The sequence below is a fragment of the Scylla paramamosain genome, chromosome 18 (genome assembly GCF_035594125.1).
Source record: "Scylla paramamosain isolate STU-SP2022 chromosome 18, ASM3559412v1, whole genome shotgun sequence".
Classification (NCBI taxonomy): domain Eukaryota; kingdom Metazoa; phylum Arthropoda; class Malacostraca; order Decapoda; family Portunidae; genus Scylla; species Scylla paramamosain.
The window spans coordinates 3,930,279-3,950,780 of record NC_087168.1 but is presented as its reverse complement, the minus strand read 5'-3'; the positions used below and the strand labels follow the sequence as shown (position 1 = coordinate 3,950,780).

General features: G+C 41.4%; 2 protein-coding genes across 6 annotated transcripts in view; one reads left to right on the top strand and one right to left on the bottom strand.

Moving 5' to 3' along the window:
• Window positions 1–1,200: 1,200 nt before the first annotated feature.
• On the bottom strand, window positions 1,201–18,005 carry LOC135108959 (uncharacterized). The gene is made up of 8 exons (XM_064019860.1): window positions 17,932–18,005; window positions 17,261–17,443; window positions 14,948–15,161; window positions 11,172–11,405; window positions 10,976–11,077; window positions 7,652–8,917; window positions 1,622–1,726; window positions 1,201–1,227 (listed from the first exon to the last, which is right to left on the bottom strand). The coding sequence occupies exons 1-8, from the start codon at window positions 18,003–18,005 to the stop codon at window positions 1,201–1,203; spliced, it is 2,205 nt and encodes a 734-aa protein (XP_063875930.1).
• LOC135109027 (protein PRRC1-like) overlaps window positions 10,752–20,502 on the top strand; it is a 41,705-nt gene continuing 31,954 nt past the window's right edge. For 2 of the 5 annotated variants that reach the window (XM_064020011.1, XM_064020008.1), the window contains exons 1-2: window positions 10,752–10,831; window positions 18,869–18,940. In XM_064020011.1, the coding sequence (XP_063876081.1) occupies window positions 18,883–18,940 (58 nt within the window). In that variant the 5' untranslated portion in view covers window positions 10,752–10,831; window positions 18,869–18,882. The other 3 variants (XM_064020012.1, XM_064020009.1, XM_064020010.1) reach the window with 3 other exon arrangements.

The following is a 20,502-nucleotide window of genomic DNA, read 5'->3' as shown; positions in this document are numbered from 1 at the left end:
CTATAGGTTGACCTCTGAGGCCCTGGGGTCAGCTCTACCCTTGACGACAACCACTCCCTTCTACATACTGTGCCTCGCCACCATTTTGTAGAACCCATGGTCACAGGCAAGAAAGTATAATAGTATGTATGTGCACTGAATTGAGTAGCCTAAGTGAAAATTACCCACAAGTAGCTAGTATTAGAGTGGTAATTTTAATTGCTCTTTTAATGTCTCAGTATTGACACAATTAAGTTGTTAGATATGTCTGATACTGAGGAAATTAATGCCATAGATGGCCTTAGGGAAGGTGAGGGTGAGCAAGTGGACAAGGGTCAAGCTTGTAATGAAGAGGTTAGTGTCAGGGAGCGAGTGCTGACCGACAAAGGAAGAGAATATCAAGTCAGTGTAACCAAAGGAAGAGCAGAGTCCTGTAAGCATAAATGGAACAGTGTTACCAGCAAAATTAAGAAAGGACTAAAAATTGTAATTAGCCTCTTTGAATTGGAGCCCATGTCAAGTGAAGTAATAGAGGCATTTCAACAATATTACGTGGAATACACAAAACTGGTGGAACTAGAGCCAGAAAAGTCAGAGGAGCTAAATGAAGAGCTGGAACACAACCAACGAGTTCACCATGAAATATTAGAAGTATAGAATGTAAAAGAAAAGAGTTAAAGAATGACAAGGGATCAATTTGTTCTAGCAAACGGTCTAGGCATTCTAGAATGTCATCTACTTCATCACGTTCATCAGCACAAAGAAAGCAAGAAACAGCAGCAAAGGTAGCCAGACTTAGAAAGGAAATGGAATATCATGATAGTTTAGAAGAGGCAGAAGTTAGGTTAGCTAAGACAAAAGCAGAGGCAGAAGTTATGTTAGTAAGAGACCAGGCAATGTTTGCAAAGAAAAAGAAATAGAGAGATTTAGCAGTCACTAGTGCAGAACTTAATGCTCTTAGCTTAGCTGAAGAAGTAAAAATGCTTCCAGGTAATGATGAAAGTGTAGAAAAGCAAAGTTATCTTCAACAATACATAGAGTCACAAAATGAAATGAAAGCACAATCAATTGCAAATCAACAAAGTGACAATGCCATGCCTCACAAATATGTTACATTCCATGACCCACAGGAACCTTCTTCTTGCAACAGAGATAATGAATTGATGACAAATGAAGTAGATGGACAAATATTTAGTGAACCTCAAGCAATAAATCTCAACTCTACAGCTCAGAGTCTTGTACCAAGCTCTCGTAGACACACTCATAATGTCAACATGCCTAATAATGTGAGACAGAATCATCAATCCTTTTCCCATCCTGGGGGAACCTTTGCAATCAACATACCTGATCCCAAGTGGAGCCTCCCTCCAATAGAACCTAACACTTTTGATGGAGAACCCATGGAATTTCCAAGTTGGTTGAAAAACTTTGAAACATGTAGAATCTAGAACTTCTATTAGTAGAGAGAGACTTGCCTACTTAGACAGGTATACAACTGGTGAGGCAAAGGATGCCATTAAAATGTTAATTCACTTTAACTCCGATGCTGACTATGTGCAAGCAAAGAAAATTCTTAGGGATAGATTTGGAAACAAAAGCATCATAGCTGATGCTTACACAAAAAAGTTAATGAATTGGCTACCAATATCTCCACATAATGGTCCAGCATTAACAGCATTCTCAGATTTTTTGAAGTGCTGTTTAGCTGCAATGAAACACACTTCTCATTTGTCATTTCTGAATGACCCTAGAGAGCAGAGAAAGGTGCTGGCAAAATTCCCTGAACATATTGTTCATGACTGGAGAAAGCAAGTAATGATATATCTTGATACTAACAGTAATAACAACTCTCCTAGTAGCAATGAAGAACACCACCCACCCTTTGAAATGTTATGTGAATTTGTCCAGAAAGAAGCAAAAGGAGCAAGCAATCCCTTTGTTTCCTGGAATTCAGTAAGTAGGGAAGTAAATGATTGGATCAAAACTCAAACAAGGGCAACCAATTGGAAACCAAGGGAATCAAACATCATGACAAAGAATAGAGGGAGTAGAACTTTCATGGCTAAAGCAATTGAGGAAAAACCAATGTGGTCATTCCAAAGTAAAGTAAATGCACAAGCCAACAAACAGTATCCCAAGGACCAGGAAAGGAAAGGACGATTCTGTCACTACTGTACAAAGGATCATGATTTAGATTGCAAGGAATTTGCCAAACTTGATGGTAATACTAGGTAGAAATTTGCTAAAGAAAAATGGTTATGTACAGGGTTTCTAAAAATGGGTCACAAAGGAAAGGATTGTAGAAGAAGGAAAGTTTGTAAAGTATGTCAGAGATACCATCCCACAGCTCTTCACAATGATGACATGACAAGAACTGAGAGCCAAAAGGTGCCAGCACAAGCAACTCAGCCTAAAGATGATAAACCCACAGTAGTAGCAAATAAGGTCAAAGTTACAGAATCAGTGACACATGACATGCACACCATGATAGTTCCTGTATGGTTGCATCATGTTAGTAATGAAGAGAATAAAGTTTTAGTGTATGCCCAGCTGGATGAGCAGTCTGATGCTTCATTCATCAAGGAAAGCACTCTGGATAAATTGGGAGTAGGCGGACCATCAGTGTCACTTAATATTCACACAATAAGTGGAAAACAAATCACTGATTCTACCAAAATTCATGGACTTAAAGTGAGAGGTTATAATGAAGAAGTGGAAATATCAATCCCTTCAGCATATTCAACAGAAAACATTTCAGCTGGACTGAGTCAGATTCCAAGACCCGAGACTGCCTGTGACTGGCCCCACTTAGAGGCAATCTCTGACAAACTAATGAAATATGACCCAAATGTTGACATAAGACTCCTCATTCATCTTGATTGTGCAGAAGCCATTATGGCAGAAGAGCAAATAGCAAGTGATAGCAAGAAGCATCCCTATGCTCGTAGGACAGAGCTAGGTTGGGGGATCATTGGTAGAATCACCCCATTCAAGTCCAGTGGAGGATACAGTGGTAGTCTACAGAACAGTGACACAAGAAGTATAAATCAATGAAGAAAAGAGGGTTAATTTCTTAGTGTTTCCTACTAAAACCAAAGAGATGATTAATCCTTCTCAAGTGAGAGATATGTTTGAACTTGACTTCAGTGATAGAAAGTCAGCTGACACTCCATTATCATATGAAGATAAAAGGTTTATGAGTAAGATGAAAGAAGGAGTACATCAGCTGAAGGATGGCCATTATGAGTTGCCCCTTCCTCTTAAAGTTGATAACGTCAAGTTTCCAAACAACAAACTATTAGCAGAGCAGAGACTTAATAAGTTAAGAGCTAAACTTGTGAAGGATAATCAACACAAAGGTGATTACAAAGTGTTCATGGATGATATTTTTTTTTTTTTATGTAGAAAGGATACTGGCCAAGGGCAACAAAAATCTAATAAAAAAAAAAATGTCCACTGAAATGCCAGTCCCATAAAAGGGTCAAAGCAGTGGTCAAAAATTGGTGGATAAGTGTCTTGAAACCTCCCTCTTGAAGGAATTCAAGTCGTAGGAAGGTGGAAATACAGAAGCAGGCAAGGAGTTCCAGAGTTTACCAGAGAAAGGGATGAATGATTGGGAATACTGGTTAACTCTTGCATTAGAGAGGTGGACAGAATAGGGGTGAGAGAAAGAAGAAAGTCTTGTGCAGCGGGGTCGCGGAAGGAGGGGAGGCATGCAGTTAGCAAGATCAGAAGAGCAGTTAGCATGAAAATAGCGGTAGAAGACAGCTAGATATGCAACATTGCGGCGGTGAGAGAGAGGCTGAAGACAGTCAGTTAGAGGAGAGGAGTTGATGAGACGAAAAGCTTTTGATTCCACCCTGTCTAGAAGAGCAGTATGAGTGGAACCCCCCCAGACATGTGAAGCATACTCCATACATGGACGGATAAGGCCCTTGTACAGAGTTAGCAACTGGAGGGGTGAGAAAAACTGGCGGAGACGTCTCAGAACACCTAACTTCATAGAAGCTGTTTTAGCTAGAGATGAGATGTGAAGTTTCCAGTTCAGATTATAAGTAAAGGACAGACCGAGGATGTTCAGTGTAGAAGAGGGGGACAGTTGAGTGTCATTGAAGAAGAGGGGATAGTTGTCTGGAAGGTTGTGTCGAGTTGATAGATGGAGGAATTGAGTTTTTGAGGCATTGAACAATACCAAGTTTGCTCTGCCCCAATCAGAAATTTTAGAAAGATCAGAAGTCAGGCGTTCTGTGGCTTCCCTGCATGATATGTTTACCTCCTGAAGGGTTGGACATCTAAGAAAAGACGTGGAAAAGTGCAGGGTGGTATCATCAGCGTAGGAGTGGATAGGACAAGAAGTTTGGTTTAGAAGATCATTAATGAATAATAAGAAGAGAGTGGGTGACAGGACAGAACCCTGAGGAACACCACTGTTAATAGATTTAGGAGAAGAACAGTGACCGTCTACCACAGCAGCAATAGAACGGTCAGAAAGGAAACTTGAGATGAAGTTACAGAGAGAAGGATAGAAACCGTAGGAGGGTAGTTTGGAAATCAAAGCTTTGTGCCAGACGCTATCAAAGGCTTTTGATATGTCCAAGGCAACAGCAAAAGTTTCACCAAAATCTCTAAAAGAGGATGACCAAGACTCACTAAGGAAAGCCAGAAGATCACCAGTAGAGCGGCCTTGACAGAACCCATACTGGCGATCAGATAAAAGGTTGTAAAGTGATAGATGTTTAAAAATCTTCCTGTTGAGGATAGATTCAAAAACTTTAGATAAGCAGGAAATTAAAGCAATAGGACGGTAGTTTGAGGGATTAGAGCGGTCACCCTTTTTAGGAACAGGTTGAATGTAGGCAAACTTCCAGCAAGAAGGAAAGGTAGATGTTGACAGACAGAGCTGAAAGAGTTTGACTAGGCAAGGTGCAAGCACGGAGGCACAGTTTCGGAGAACAATAGGAGGGACCCCATCAGGTCCATAAGCCTTTCGAGGGTTTAGGCCAGCGAGGGCATGGAAAACATCATTGCGAAGAATTTTAATAGGTGGCATGAAGTAGTCAGAGGGTGGAGGAGAGGGAGGAACAAGCCCAGAATCATCCAAGGTAGAGTTTTTAGCAAAGGTTTGAGCAAAGAGTTCAGCTTTAGAAATAGATGTGATAGCAGTGGTGCCATCTGGTTGAAGTAGAGGAGGGAAAGAAGAAGAAGCAAAGTTATTGGAGATATTTTTGGCTAGATGCCAGAAATCACAAGGGGAGTTAGATCTTGAAAGATTTTGACACTTTCTGTTAATGAAGGTGTTTTTGGCTAGTTGGAGAACAGACTTGGCATGGTTTCGGGCAGAAATATAAAGTGGATGAGATTCTGGTGATGCAAGGCTTAAGTACCTCCTGTGGGCCACTTCTCTATCGTGTATAGCACGAGAACAATCTGTGTTAAACCAAGGTTTAGAAGGTTTAGGACGAGAAAAAGAGTGAGGAATGTACGCCTCCATGCCAGACACTATCACCTCTGTTCTGCGCTCAGCACACAAAGACGGGTCTCTGACACAGAAGCAGTAGTCATTCCAAGGAAAATCAGCAAAATACCTCCTCAGGTCCCCACAACTAGCAGAGGCAAAACGCCAGAGGCACCTTCGCTTAGGGGGATCCTAAGGAGGGATTGGAGCAATAGGACAAGATACAGATATGAGATTGTGATTGGAGGAGCCCGATGGAGAAGAAAGGGTGACAGCATGAGCAGAAGGATTAAAGGTCAGGAAAAGGTCAAGAATGTTGGGCGTATCTCCAAGACGGTCAGGAATATGAGTAGGGTGTGGCATGAATTGCTCTAGGTCGTGGAGGATAGCAAAGCTGGAGGCTAGTTCACCAGGATGGTCAGTGAAAGAGGAAAGCCAAAGCTGGCGGTGAACATTGAAGTCTCCAAGAATGGAGATCTCTGCAAAAGGGAAGAGGGTCAGAATGTGCTCCACTTTGGAAGTTAAATAGTCAAAGAATTTCTTATAGTCAGAGGAGTTAGGTGAAAGGTATACAGCACAGATAAATTTAGTTTGAGAGTGACTCTGTAGTCGTAGCCAGATGGTGGAAAACTCGGAAGATTCAAGAGCGTGGGCACAAGAGCAGGTTAAGTCATTGCGCATATAAACGCAGCATCCAGCTTTGGACCGAAAATGAGGATAGAGAAAGTAGGAGGGAACAGAAAAGGGGCTACTGTCAGTTGCCTCAGACACCTGAGTTTCAGTGAGGAAAAGATGAGGTTTAGAAGAGGAGAGGTGCTGCTCTACAGATTGAAAATTAGATCTTAGACAGTGAATTTATTATTATTATTAAACATAACGGAGAAGGCAGAGTGGGACGAGCGCAAGCGCTATAAGTTGCCAGATGACAACCCCCACCCACCTTGACCGTAGAAAGAAGAAAGGAAAAGCAATTAGCACAATAGTAGGATGAAATCAGAGCAGGAGGAGAAAATAGGTTAAACAATTATAAAGAACGCCTCAACGAACTGAGAATTATTAAAACTCACAAAAAAATTCAACAAAAAAAATCAACAATTCTGACTTATTTAATATATGTCAGACAACACGAGTAAATGTAGTATAACTACTTAAAACTTGATGGTATAAAATCACAGGTATAGTTACATAATTTATCACCGGTATAGCTGCAAAAGCAACCAGAGTTTAATTGACTAGACTCTTCAAGATTTTGTTCGAAGCAGACTTGAATTTTTGCACATCACTCGCAGTGCATGTGCCCTCGTCAAGCATGTTCCAAAGTCTTACAGCACAAGGAACAAAGCTTCGCAGAAACTGACTGGTGTGACACCTAACCTGCTGTAAGCAGCGCGCATGTGAATTTGACGCAAGTCGAGTGTTTCTGGTGGGCACAAATGCATTTGGGATGGAGGCATTCAGCGGGTGAAGCTGGTTGGCATGGATCTTATATAGCATGCAGACACTGCTGACATTGCGTCGGTGACCAAGATCCCAAGCTGCTTCGCCACCACAGAGGAACCTAGCGGAGGAGACAACTCTGTCAATGAGACGGAGGTGGGACACAGCTGCGGAAGACCACAGAGGAGCACAATACTCCAGCAGTGGAAGAATAAAACACCGGAAGCAGCTGGCAGAGATAGACTGGTCACCAAAAATCCGGTAAGCCTTCCTCACAACGCCAAGCTTTTGCGAGGCAGAACTGACAAGACGCCTGATGTGCCGTTCAAAAGACAGTTTTGAGTCGAATCTGACACCCAAAATATCAAGCTCATCACATACTGTCAGAGGCGCGCCATCAACAAGCAGAGGGCCGTGAAGGGGATTTAGCGTGCGAGAGCGTGAAATACACAAGCATTTTGATTTTGATGCATTCAGTTTCATGTTCCAGGTGCGACACCAGTCAGATATACGTCTGAGATCCTCATTCAGGGATGTACTAACATCAAGACGTGAATTCGGTGACTCAACAGTAGCAACAAGTGTCACATCATCTGTATATCCGTAAATAGGATTGCTAGTGATTTGTAGTAGATCGGAAGTGTAGACATTGAACAGCAGAGGTCCCAGTACGCTACCCTGGGGAACACCTGAGTGGACGCTGTACCAGTCACTGTAGCAACTATCAACGCACACACGGTGGGTGCGGTTGGTAAAAAATTGAGTCAAGATGGACAGTACCGGGCCACCGACACCAAAAGATTGCAGCTTCCTGAGAAGACCGGCATGGTTGACTCGGTCAAAAGCTGCAGAAAAATCAAGTTGGACTACCCTGGCTTCATGCCCACAGTCAAGAGCTTGCTGAATCTTATGAGAGATAGTGAGTAGCGCATCCGTAGTCCCTAGGTTCTTCCGATAAGCAAACTGATTAGCTGGTATCAAATGAGAGTGTTCAAGGTAACGAGAGAGACGACCAGAAATAACATGTTCAAAGATCTTAGAAAGTAACGGCGTGATAGAGATTGGTCTATAGTTGCTGGCATCAGATGATGGAGAGCCTTTAGGAATCGCTGTGATGTTCGCATTTCTCCAGCACATGGGGAAACTACCGGTCAGGATTAGGCGTCTGAAGACTGCACTCAGTTTGGGAGCAAGAACTGCAGCTGTTTCCTTCAGAAACATAGGAAACATCCCAAGCGGATCCGTGCCGCCATGGGAGTCGAGTGCTAAAAGTAGTCTCATGACTTCCTTAGACCTAAAAGCCAGTTTTGTCAAGACTGGCATGGCGGGAGGCAACTCGCTGGTGGGGGCTGGAGCTCGACAGAGCTTGGAGTCAAAGTGTTTCATCAGCAGATCAGCTTTGCCTTTTGGACTTGTGATCAGCTGTCCAGTATCAGAAAGCAGAGCAGGGAGAGATAGTCGCAAACCAAAGACAACTGACTTCAGCGTGGACCACCACTTGTGCGGGTCAGATGCAGTGGATAGTTTTTCTTTCGCAGAGGTAAAATATTCGCTCTCAGCAGTCCTGTAGACTGCTGCACAGGAAGCTCTGGCAACAGTGTACGCATCCCAAGTTTCACGTGTCCTTAAGTGTGACCACCTGCGATAAGCCGCTTGCTTAGTGTCTCTAGCAGTACGACAATCAATGTTGAACCAGGCCTTGTCGTTGGAGCGCAAACAAACTTTCTTTACAGGAACCCTCCGAGAGATAATATGCTTCAGTTCCTCATTCAATGCTGAGACAGGATCAGGGTTGCTCAAGACCGGTCCTAGACGAATACGAGAAACGTCTTCTCTGACAGAGCTCCAATTAATGCGCCCCTTCAAGAAGACCTCTTTGGTGACTGTGTATGCAGGAATATTTTGTCTCAAGTTAAGTTGAATACTAATCGCAGAGTGATCTGATGTGCCAAGAGGTGCCATAGTGGTTACCTTGACTGTCTCTGGTACGTCGGTAAAGACAAGATCAAGCCGATTGCCAGCCAGATGTGTTGGACCCACAACTAACTGAGAACATCCAGAGACATTCGCAAAATCAAGAGCAGCATGACCATGGGAGTCAGTTGGAGAAACTGATTCAAGCCATTCACGTGTTGTTGCAGAAGTTAATGAAGAAAAAGTTGATGGGGGTGTCAAGACACTTAGGGTCGTCGACAGAAAGGCAGAATGCCTCCCCTCCTCCCGCGGCCTCGCTGCACAAGACTTTCTTCTTTCTCTCACCCCTATTCTGTCCACCTCTCTAACGCAAGAGTTAACCAGTATTCTCAATCATTCATCCCTTTCTCTGGTAAACTCTGGAACTCCCTGCCTGCTTCTGTATTTCCACCTTCCTATGACTTGAATTCCTTCAAGAGGAAGGTTTCAAGACACTTATTCATCAGTTTTTGACCACTGCTTTGACCCTTTTATGGGACTGGCATTTCTGTGGGCATATTTTTTTTTTATTGTATTTTTGTTGCCCTTGGCCAGTGTCCTTCCTACATAAAAAAAAAAAAAAAAAGAAGCTGGGGTTGGGGAGGGGGGGCGGAGAAAGACAATGCGGATTAGTGGAAAGACTGAGGTAGGAGGGAGGAAGGAGGGGAATGAGAGGGAGGGATGAGGTCACATGGTAAGGAGAGAAGGGACAGGTAATTTTCAGTGTCAAGCCACCTCGCTTCCAGCTACAGTTTGTAAACATAAGGGTCCTTGGGGAGATATTGGAAATAAGCCAAACCATCATTTGGGAATACTTCAACATCAGATATCATCTCACACGAATTGATAATGCTCATTTGCTATTAGACTTTATTTTCCTTTGTAATCTATTCACTTTTTTTTCTTTTCTTCCTGTTTTCTTATAAATAATGATAATGATGATGATAATAATATTAATAATAATAATAATAATAATAATAATAATAATAATAATAATAATAATAATAATAATAATAATATTATTATTATTATTATTATTATTATTATTATTATTGTTATTGTTATTATTATTATTATTAGAGAGAGAGAGAGAGAGAGAGAGAGAGAGAGAGAGAGAGAGTGGCGTGGGGAGAGAGGATTGGAGTCTCATGGGGTAACCTTCGCCTTTACCTGGAGCTTAACACTTAATGAAATGCAGAATGTATTGGTGTTGTCAGTAGTGTCACCGACAAGTCAAGCGCTTTGCTCGCAAGGCAAACGGAAGCATATGTGCCCGCTGGCAGGCAGATTTGTCACCGTAACCCAATTCTTGAAGGTGGTGCCTGCAGGTGTACACTGCAACCCATTTCTAATGGTGCCGCCAAGCATTCACTGTTAGCTTGGATTTTCATCTCCATATATTATCTTATATATATATATATATATATATATATATATATATATATATATATATATATATATATATATATATATATATATATATATATATATATATATATATATATATATATATATATATATATATATATATATATATATATATATATATATATATTTAATAAAACACAATGTCTGTCTGTCTGTCTGTGTGTGGATGTGTCCACTTTTCACGGAAAAAAAAAAAAAAAAACATTGAACTGATTGTGATGAAATTTGGTAGGAGGTTCCCCCCCCTGATCCGGGGAGTAACATATGCTGTATTTACTTTCAAATCCAAAACTTTAGATTATTTAATTTTACCTTGGCAAGGCCGGGTAATTCTGCTGACACACACACACACACACACACACACACACACACACACATATATATATATATATATATATATATATATATATATATATATATATATATATATATATATATATATATATATATATATATATATATATATATATATACACACACACACACATATAAACGAACTTCCACCAGCAGCTAAGGATCATAAATTGAAAAGGTCACAAGAAGAAGAAGTGTCACGTCAGCGGGGCGGCGGCGGAAGAGGTAAACAATTCCCAGTCTGCCACTGGATTGTGATTTCCAAGCCTAATGACTGGAGAGAGAGAGTAGGTGTGGCTGCAGGGTATGGAGCAGTGTGGCGGGATTGTGGTAGGACTGTGGCGAGAGGATAGGAGGTGAAGAGATGACTAGGAGTGTGTAAGCGGCGGCCCCTCTGCTGGTGGACGTGGAGGCAAGTTGGATGAGCTTGGTGGATGGCTCACCTGTGACTGTCACTCTCCCGTTGATGGGCTGTCAAGACAACGAGAGTCACCCGTGTCAGTCTTTGTATGGTGGAGATAGAGTGTGTGTTCTAGTTGCCGAAATAGTGTTGCTGCTTGTGTGCCAGGGGAAAATTGGACTTCAGGTCAGTGTTGAGTAGGGTGTGGGCCTGCAGTGCATGAAGACGAGTTGTCATGCTCCAGGAAGCCAGACTGATGCGGGTCAACTCCAGAGATGGAATAGCAAGTAGGGAGGAGGTGGGATGGTGGTAGACTGGAACCACCTGTACTGATGACACATAACTTATCTCTTGTGGTGATGTGGGTGTTGGGGGATACTCCACTCTCCACCTCGAGGGCTGAGAGGACATGGGGTGGAATGAGGGTTTGAGGGTCAGTCCAGGCCACAGCAGGCTGCAGCTGTTTTTTATTTTATTTTTTAATTTGTAAGGGGGGACACTGGCCAAGGACAACAAATATTCAATAAAAAAAATAAAAAAAAAGCTCACTGAAATGCCAGTCTCAGAAAAGGGTCCAAAGCGGTAGTCAAAAATTGAAGGATAAGTGTCTTGAAACCTCCCTCTTGAAGAAATTCAAGTCAAAGGAAGAGGAAATACAGAAGCAGGTAAGAAGTTCCAGAGTTTACCAGATAAAGGGATGAATGATTGAGAATACTGGTTAACTCTTGTGTTAGAGAGGTGGACAGAATAGTGATGAGAGAAAGAAGAAAGTCTTGTGCAGTGAGGCCGTGGGAGGAGGGGAGGCATACAGTTAGCAGTGACCGTCTACCACAGCAGCAATAGAACAGTCAGAAAGGAAACTTGAGATGAAGTTACAGAGAGAAGGATAGAAGCTGTAGGAGGGTAGTTTGGAAATCAAAGCTTTATTCCAGACTCTATCAGAAGCTTTTGATATGTCCAAGGCAACTGCAAAAGTTTCACCAAAATCTCTAAAAGAGGATGACCAAGACTCAGTAAGGAATCCATACTGGTGACCAGATAGAAGGTTGTGAAGGGATAGACGTTTAAGAATGTTCCTGTTAAGGAGATATTCAAAAACTTTAGATAGGTAGGAAATTAAAGGAATAGGATGGTAGTTTGGGGGATTAGAACGGTCACCCTTTTTAGGAGCAGGCTGAATATAGGCAAACTTCCACCAAGAAGGAAAGGTAGATGTTGACAGACAGAGTTGAAAGAGTTTGTCTAGGCAAGGTGCAAGCACGAAGGCACAGTTTTGGAGAACAATAGGAGGGACCCCATCAGGTCCATAAGCCTTCTGAGGATATAGACCAGCGAGGGCATGGAAATCATCATTGCGAAGAATTTTAATAGGTGGCATGAAGTAGTCAGAGGGTGGAGGAGAGGGAGGAACAAGCCCTGAATCGTTCAAGGTAGAGTTTTTAGTAAAGGTTTGAGCAAAGAGTTCAGCTTTAGAGATAGATGTGATAGCAGGGGTACCATCTGGTTGAAGTAAAGGAGGGAAAGAAGAAGCAAAGTTGTTAAAGATGTTTTTGGCTAGATGCCAGAAGTCATGAGGGGAGTTAGATCTTGAAAGATTTTGACACTTTCTCTTAATGAAGGAGTTTTTGGCTAGTTGAAGAACAGACTTGGTATGGTTCTGGGCAGAAATATAAAGTGCATGAGATTCTGGTGATGGAAGGCTTAAGTACCTTTTGTGGGCCACCTCTCTATCATGTATAGCACGAGAACAGGCTGTATTAAATCAAGGTTTGGAAGGTTTAAGTTGAGAAAAAGAGTGAAGAATGTACACCTCCTTGCCAAACACTATCACCTCTGTTATGTGCTCGGCACACAGAGATGGGCCTTTGACATGGAACAAGTAATCATTCCAAGGAAAATCAGCAAAATACCACTCAGGTCCCCCCAACTAGCAGAGGCAAAATGCCAGAGGCACCTTCGCTTAGGGGGATCCTTAGGAAGGATGGAGTGATAGGACAAGACACAGATATGAGATTGTGATTGGAGGAGCCCAATGGAGAAGAGGGTGACAGCATAAGCAGAAAGATTAGAGGTCAGGAAAAGGTCAAGAATGTTGGGCGTATTTCCAAGATGGTCAGGAGTATGAGTAGGGTGTTGCACCAATTGCTCTAAGTCATTGAGGATAGCAAAGTTGAAGGGTAGTTCACCAGGATGGTCAGTGAAGGGAGAGGAAAGCCAAAGCTGGTGATGAATATTGAAGTCTCCAGGAATGGAGATCTCTGCAAAAGGGAAGAGAGTAAGAATGTGCTCCAGTTTGGAAGTTAAGTAGTCAAAAAATTTCTTATAGTTAGTGGAGTTAGGTGAGAGATATACAGCACAGATAAATTTAATTTGAGAGTGACTCTGTAGTCATAGCCAGATGGTTTAAAACTTGGAAGATTCAAGAGCATGGGCACAAGAGCAGGTTAAGTTGTTACACACATAAACACAACATCCAGCTTTGTATCGAAAATGAGGATAGAGAAAGTAGGAAGGAGCAGAAAAGGGGCTACTGTCAGTTGCCTCAGACACCTGTGTTTCAATGAGGAAAAGATGAGGTTTAGAAGAGGAAAGGTGGTGTTCTATAGATTGAAAATTAGATCTAATACTGCTAATGTTCCAGAAGTTAATGAAGAAAAAGTTGAACGGGTTGTCAAGACACTTAGGGTCGTTATCAGAAAAGCAGTCCAACCTGGGGACATTTGTGGTTCCCTCCCCAGATGGGGACTCTGAGGTTAGTGTAGGAGTTGCCATGATAATTTTGAATTTTGAGTGAAGGGTGTGTGTGTTATTAGGTGCTTGTAGTTTTGTGTGAAGGAAGAGTGTTGTCTTTAGAGGGCAGGCTGTGACTGCCCCCCTTGTTTTGTGAGTGTGTGCTATGGGGTGCATGCAGTTCCTCAAAATGGCACAACCACTACACAGTATATCACAAATGTGTGGGTTTTTCCATTGGAGATAATCTGCATTTTTCTTTCCTAGCATTTTTTTTCCAATATTTCCAGATTTCTACAAAACCTTTAGATATTTATAAACCTTTACGTAAAATGGAGCAGTAAAGAAGTTGTATTTTTTTCCCCAAGTTAACACTTATATTTATTTATATTACTGTGGTTAGTAAATGAATTGCAGTATATATCACAGTGTAAAGTCTGAGAAACAAAACTATGTGGCTGGGAGGTGGATGGAGAAAGAAAACATGTGCATCTTGCTGGTGTGGCTTTCTTGACATGTCTGACTAGATGAGGCCACAGGCCAAGTACCCACTGTACCTATGTTAACTCACATAATTTCATATAATTGTCTATGAAACAGTAAGAATTACCAAGATTCATGAAGGATATGTAATTATAGTACAAAAGTACAACATGAGAAATTGGGTACTGTTGAAGCCAACTTCTGTATACAAACTTCCCTGATTCCCATTTTTAACACATATCCTGGAGAAGTTATTCATATCTCAGAAAGTGACTTCTTAAAATATTATGTTGTCATGCTCTCTGTTGGTGTTCCTCTGAAGCACTGCCTTAAGTGAGCCAATCAGATTCAAAGGAGACTGTGATGCCATAGCTTTTGTGTGGTAGATTGAAAGTGTTGCCATCTTGTTATGAGACTCTTGCCTGTCACCTCTTAGTTGCAATATGGTATGCACCTGCATGTCTTAGATTTCACTATTGGAATTAAGATGCAGCTTTGATTTGCTTCCTAGAGGCAGTGGGGCTTCAGCAGATAAGAGGTGACTGTCACCAAGGTTTGCCTAACTGTGATCACTCAGAGCTGCGTGGGTGGTGGGGTAGCCTTGTCTGGGACTTGTAGAAGATTTTGTGAGGGCTTTTGTAGGTGATGGAGAAATCTTTGGTACTCTACTCAGGGTGGGATTGGGTAAAGGTGACTGTGATCAGAGATGACACTTGGTGTGAAATTACCAGCTTTGGTTCCAGGATTATAGGTGTCTTAGCCCAGGCAACCTGTGAGCACCAGTTATTACTAATGTATTCTTGGCATGAATGATCTGGGCATAATGTGTTCCCATTTATCCCACTATTTTCCTTGCTGTTTTCCTGTGAAGTGGTTGGCTGCTTCTGTGTGGACCTTACCATGGTCCACACGGAAGCCACAAATCCGCCCCTTGGGCGGATTCTATGGAACCATCATTAGATATACTGTACATAGGTAGATATGATATGTATTTTAAAGTCAGAACACATTGTTCCACCTTAAAGCAAGGAAGAGATGGATAAGAAAGAGCTTGAAAGATTAAATGAACAATGAAATTAACATCCTTCTTACAGACAGATTTTTACCTGGTTGGCTACCCTGTTATTTTTAGCAGTATGGCTCATGAATACTGACTGGTATAATGATTTAAATTGATACCCTTCAGGGCAGCCCATATCTGCAGGCACACCAGCTTCCTTGCCTGGTATTAGGTAAGACAGTTAAAGTTAGCTGGAAGGAGGGGCTGAGTTGTGTGTTGTAAGCAGAATTTACACAACTATGGAAACTATGCTGGCAGTGTTAATCAATATAGTTAAAGAGGACATGGCTTAGATGAGAATGTAAATACTTTTTAAATGATGCAATGGAGTCAGCTCCAATAGGACTATCAGGTAGGGAGTTCAAGAGATCTATACATCTCAGATTAAAAAACCTGCATCTGCACTCTACTGATACATAGGGCTTGGCAATTTTGAATTTGTGACCTCTGTTTTTTTTTTTTTTTTTTTTTTTTCTTTTTTTCTTAATGTAGGAGGGACACAGGCCAAGGACAACAAAAATCCAATAAAAAAAAAAAAGCCCACTGAGATGCCAGTCCCAGAAAAGAGTTCAAAGTGGTAGTCAAAAATTGAAGGATAAGTGTTTTGAAACCTCCCTCTTGAAAGAATTCAAGTCATAGGAAGGTGGAAATACAGAAGCAGGCAGGGAGTTCCAGAGTTTACCAGAGAAAGGGATGAATGATTGAGAATACTGGTTAACTCTTGCATTAGAGAGGTGGACAGAATAGGGGTAAGAGAAAGAAGAAAGTCTTGTGCAGCGAGGCCGCTGGAGGAGGGGAGGCATGCAGTTAGCAAGATCAGAAGAGCAGTTAACATGAAAACAGCAGTAGAAGACAGCAAGAGATGCAACATTGTGGCAATGAGAGAGAGGCTGAAGACAGTCAGTTAGAGGAGAGGAGTTGATGAGACGAAAAGCTTTTGATTCCACCCTGTCTAGAAGAGCAGTATGAGTGGAACCCCCCAAACATGTGAAGTATACTCCATACATGGATGGATAAGGCCCTTGTACAGAGTTAGCAGCTGGGGGGGGGGTGAGAAAAACTGGCAGAGACATCTCAGAATGCCTAACTTCATAGAAGCTGTTTTAGCTAGACAAGAGATGTGAAGTTTCCAGTTCAGATTATAAGTAAAGGACAGAGCGAGGATGTTCAGTGTAGAAGAGGGGGACAGTTGAGTGTCGTTGAAGAAGAGGGGATAGTTGTCTGGAAGGTTGTGCCGAGTTAATAGATGGAGGAATTGAGTTTTTGAAGCATTGAACAATACCAAGTTTACTCTGCCCCTATCAGAAATTTTGAAAAGATCAGAAGTCAGGCATTCTGTGGCTTCCCTGCGTGAAATGTTTACTTGCTGAAGGGTTGGATGTCTGTGAAAAGACATGGAAAAGTGCAGGGTGATATCATCAGTGTGGGAGTGGATAGGACAAGAAGTTTGGTGTAAAAGGTCATTGATGAATAATAAGAAGAGGGTGGGTGACAGGACAGAACCCTGAGGAACACCACTGTTAATAGATTTAGGAGAAGAACAGTGACTGTCTACCATAGCAGTAATAGAACTGTCAGAAAGGAAACCTGATATGAAGTTACAGAGAGAAGAATAGAAGCCGTAGGAGGGTAGTTTGGAAATCAAAGCTTTGTGGCAGACTCTATCAGAAGCTTTTGATATGTCTAAGGCAACAGCAAAAAATTTCATCAAAATCTCTAAAAGAGGATGACAAAGACTCAGTAAGGAAAGCCAGATCACTTGTAGAGCAGCCTTGATGGAACCCATACTGACGATCAGATAGAAGGTTGTGAGTTAATGGAGTGACTGTAAAGAGGTCATGTGGTAGTATTGCTGAGTGGTTATGAAAATCTTACAGTATTTGAAGAGACTGGCTCTAATAAGCCTTCCCTGCACAAGTTGAAGAATTTCAGGCAGATGGCCTAGCTTAATTTGGATAGGCCACCGATTTCTTTTGTCTACTTTCGTTGCACAGATTCAAGAAGTTTCAGGTCACAGTGGTACCATGTGTTCCATACTGTGGAGCCAAATTCCAACAATGGCCTAATGTGGGATGTGTAGAGAGTTATCATAAAGTCAGGATCATGACACAGGGTAGACTTGAATTGGTTGTTGGCCACTCCAGCTGCTTTCTTAACAGTAGCTCTCACATGGGCATGGAATTTCAGAGAGGTGTGTACTAGTATACCTAAGTCTTTATGGGAATATTCTGTTGAAAGATGTGTGTTGTTCACGTGGTAATACTGGTGTATGTGCACGACTTCCCGGTCTATGGTACCTCTGTGGCAGTGCAGCACTACACACTTTTCTGGATTAATTTGAAGTCCCAGGACTTGGCAGCTTGATATAAAAGCATTAATATCTTTCTGACAGGTGTTCAGGTCAGCAGCCAGGGATGAATTTGGTTCCCAACACAGCCTTAAATAAATTTTTAGATCATCAGCAAAAAATTTGCATTTAGAATGGATGTATGAAGGTAAATAATTGATTTATATGAGAAAGAGAAGGGGACCCAGAATGGAGCCCTGAGGAAACCATTGAGAACATCCCTTGAAGAGTTAGTACAGACAATCACAGATACATACGTAGTGTGACTTGTCACATTAACTGCAGCATCTCAAAAAGTATAGCACTGATGAAGGAACTGAAGCTCAGTAGCCACAAGATGGCAGTCATGGATTATGGAGCAACCCGGAGGTGAAGACATCTTAGCCACATTAAAGAGAGAAAAATGAATGCACAAAACAGGTAAATGATTGACAACACTAACAATATGACAATCTAGAGGTGTGAAAAAAATAATAGAAGGCTTGGCAGACAGAAAACTATATAGGGTGATGAAATAAGTCATCTGGAGATGACCTGGAATAGATGGATCGCCAACAGAGATGGATGGTGGAGGTTGCAGAGGCCCTTGTTCTACAGTGGACTCCTAAAGACTGTTGCTGCTGGTGGTGGTGGGGATGGTGCACTGTTTTGAGTAGTTCATTATTTCAGTTTGATGAAAATTAACTGATGATGTTTAGAGACTGCACACAGTATTATCCAGACAGTTGTAGTGTAGGACATGTGAAGTAATGATGCTTTGTATGTGTGGCACACCAGCAGCTGTGGCTCCTCTGTGCTCTGAGCTTCCATTGGCTGTGTGTGGTATTTTGGGACATGGGTGAGGCAAGTCTCTTTGAAGGTTGGGTCAGTCTATAGATATAACAATAGCTACAAATGTGATTAATTCTGTGTTATTGTGTACTACTTGAATTTTTCAGTATGAATATTTACTGCATGGATGAATCTGAATTTGGTAGAAATTAAGGAATAAGCTCTACATAATAATTTTGTGCACAGTTCAAGTATTACTGACTCAAGTTAATTTTTTTTCCTGTAGTTATTCTAGCAATTTTTTTCTAAGTGTGGAGGCAAGAAATGAACCATCAGGTGGTGCTTGATAAAATTTTCTTGTGTGGGTGAGAAAGTAAACCACTAAACAGAAGGTAACCTACTGAACAAAAAGTCACAGCTATCACTATCTTTAATGGTAGAAATAATTAATAGTGTGCTGTTTATTTTCAGCTTGAGAGCCTGTGATGCAAGAAAACAGCAGTGGAGGGTTTGAGGTTGTAGACAAGATGGCCACTGTACCAGGTAAGGTGACTCTCAGGGAAGCTACTCTCTTCATTTAATATTTTTTTTGCTTTCATCCTTTGCATTTACATTCGTTCATATCTTATAAGATACTTGTAGTGTGTTACTTCATGTAGTATGGCTATGTATTTCTTCCTCACTGTCCTTCCATACTCTTCATATTTGTGTGTATGATGGCAGTGATGATAATGAATAGTGGCTTGGTGATGTAGCAGTTAGAACATAAAATAAGGGAAGCTGCAAGAAGCCATCAGGCCCACACATGGCAGTTCCTATATGAAACATACCTAACTATTTCTACTTATCAACCCCATCCATAAATTTGCTCAATCCTCTTTCTGAGCTCCATAGTGACTCAGGACTAACAACATGATTATTGAGTCAGTTCCATTCATCTTTTACTCTTTGAGAACCAGTTCCCTCCTTCCTCTTTTTTAAATGTAGCCTTTTCAGTTTTAATGCATAAATGCATGCTTGACTCACAATCAAGTGGTCCTGGATTCAAATTTCCTCCTGGGTGGAGACAATCAGGGCTTGTCTCTCTCACTGCAGCCTGCATTCAGCCAGCAGATCTTGGATGTGATATACAAGCCATGGAATTATGATTTTTGCAGTTGGACAAACCTGCCAAGATCCAGTAAACCAGCTTGGTATGGCTTGCATTTTTTTTTATTTTATTATTATTATTATTATCATTATTATTATTATTATTATTATTATTATTATTATTATTATTATTATTATTATTGTTATTATTATTATTATTATTATTATTATTATTATTATTATTATCATCATTATTAAGTAAGAAGGGTACTGGCCAGGGGAGAAAAAAAAAATAGAATAAAAAAAGGCCAACTGATGTGCCAGTTGCCAAAGAAAAAAGGGCCAAAAAGATTATCCAAAGTTGGAGAAGTGTCACAAAACCTCCCTCTTGAAAAAAATTGTCATAGGAGGGGGGAAATACAGAAGCAGGCTGGGAGCTCAAGAGTATATCAGTGAAAGGGATGAAAGATTGTGAATATTGGTTAGTTCTTGCTTTAAAGAGGAAGACAGAATAGGTGCGAGAGAAGGCAGAAAGTCTTGTGCAGCAAGGCTGCAGGTGAAAGGGATGCATGCATTTGTCAAGATTAGAAGAGCAATTGGTGTGAAAATAGTAGTAGAAGATAGCAAGAGATGCAATGTTACTTCAAACAGAGAGAGGCTGAAGACATGCAGTTAGAGGAAAGGAGTTGATAAAATGAAATGCTTTTGATTTTACTCTTGTCTGGAAGAGCAGTGTGAGTGGAACACCCCATACAGGTAAAGCGTACTCCATGCATGGACGGACAAGACCCCTGTACGGAGTTGGCAGCTTTGGGGGTGAGGGGATTGCCTTGTTTACAGGGTTGAGTTTGGCTTCCCTCATCCCAGACTTTTTTTTTTCCACTTGCCACAGACCCTTACTACAGTCAGGGAACGGCGATCTTGCATTGCGACAGCACAGGCTACTCAGAGAGAGCGTTTTACTTAAGGCCTCCTAGCAAGCATAAAAAATGGACTGGGACAAATTGACTTATTGG

What these genes read in the sequence shown, in the direction of transcription:
- LOC135108959 (XM_064019860.1), bottom strand. Translation starts at nt 18,005, where the DNA reads ATGTCTTCACCTCCGGGTTGCTCCATAATCCATGACTGCCATCTTGTG. An exon ending in CTTGAATCTGTGCAACGAAA is followed by an intron (nt 15,162 to 17,260) that starts GTAGACAAAAGA and finishes ATGGTTCCATAG; the next exon opens with AATCCGCCCAAGGGGCGGAT. An exon ending in ACCATTATGTGGAGATATTG is followed by an intron (nt 1,228 to 1,621) that starts GTAGCCAATTCA and finishes TGTGTCTACGAG; the next exon opens with AGCTTGGTACAAGACTCTGA.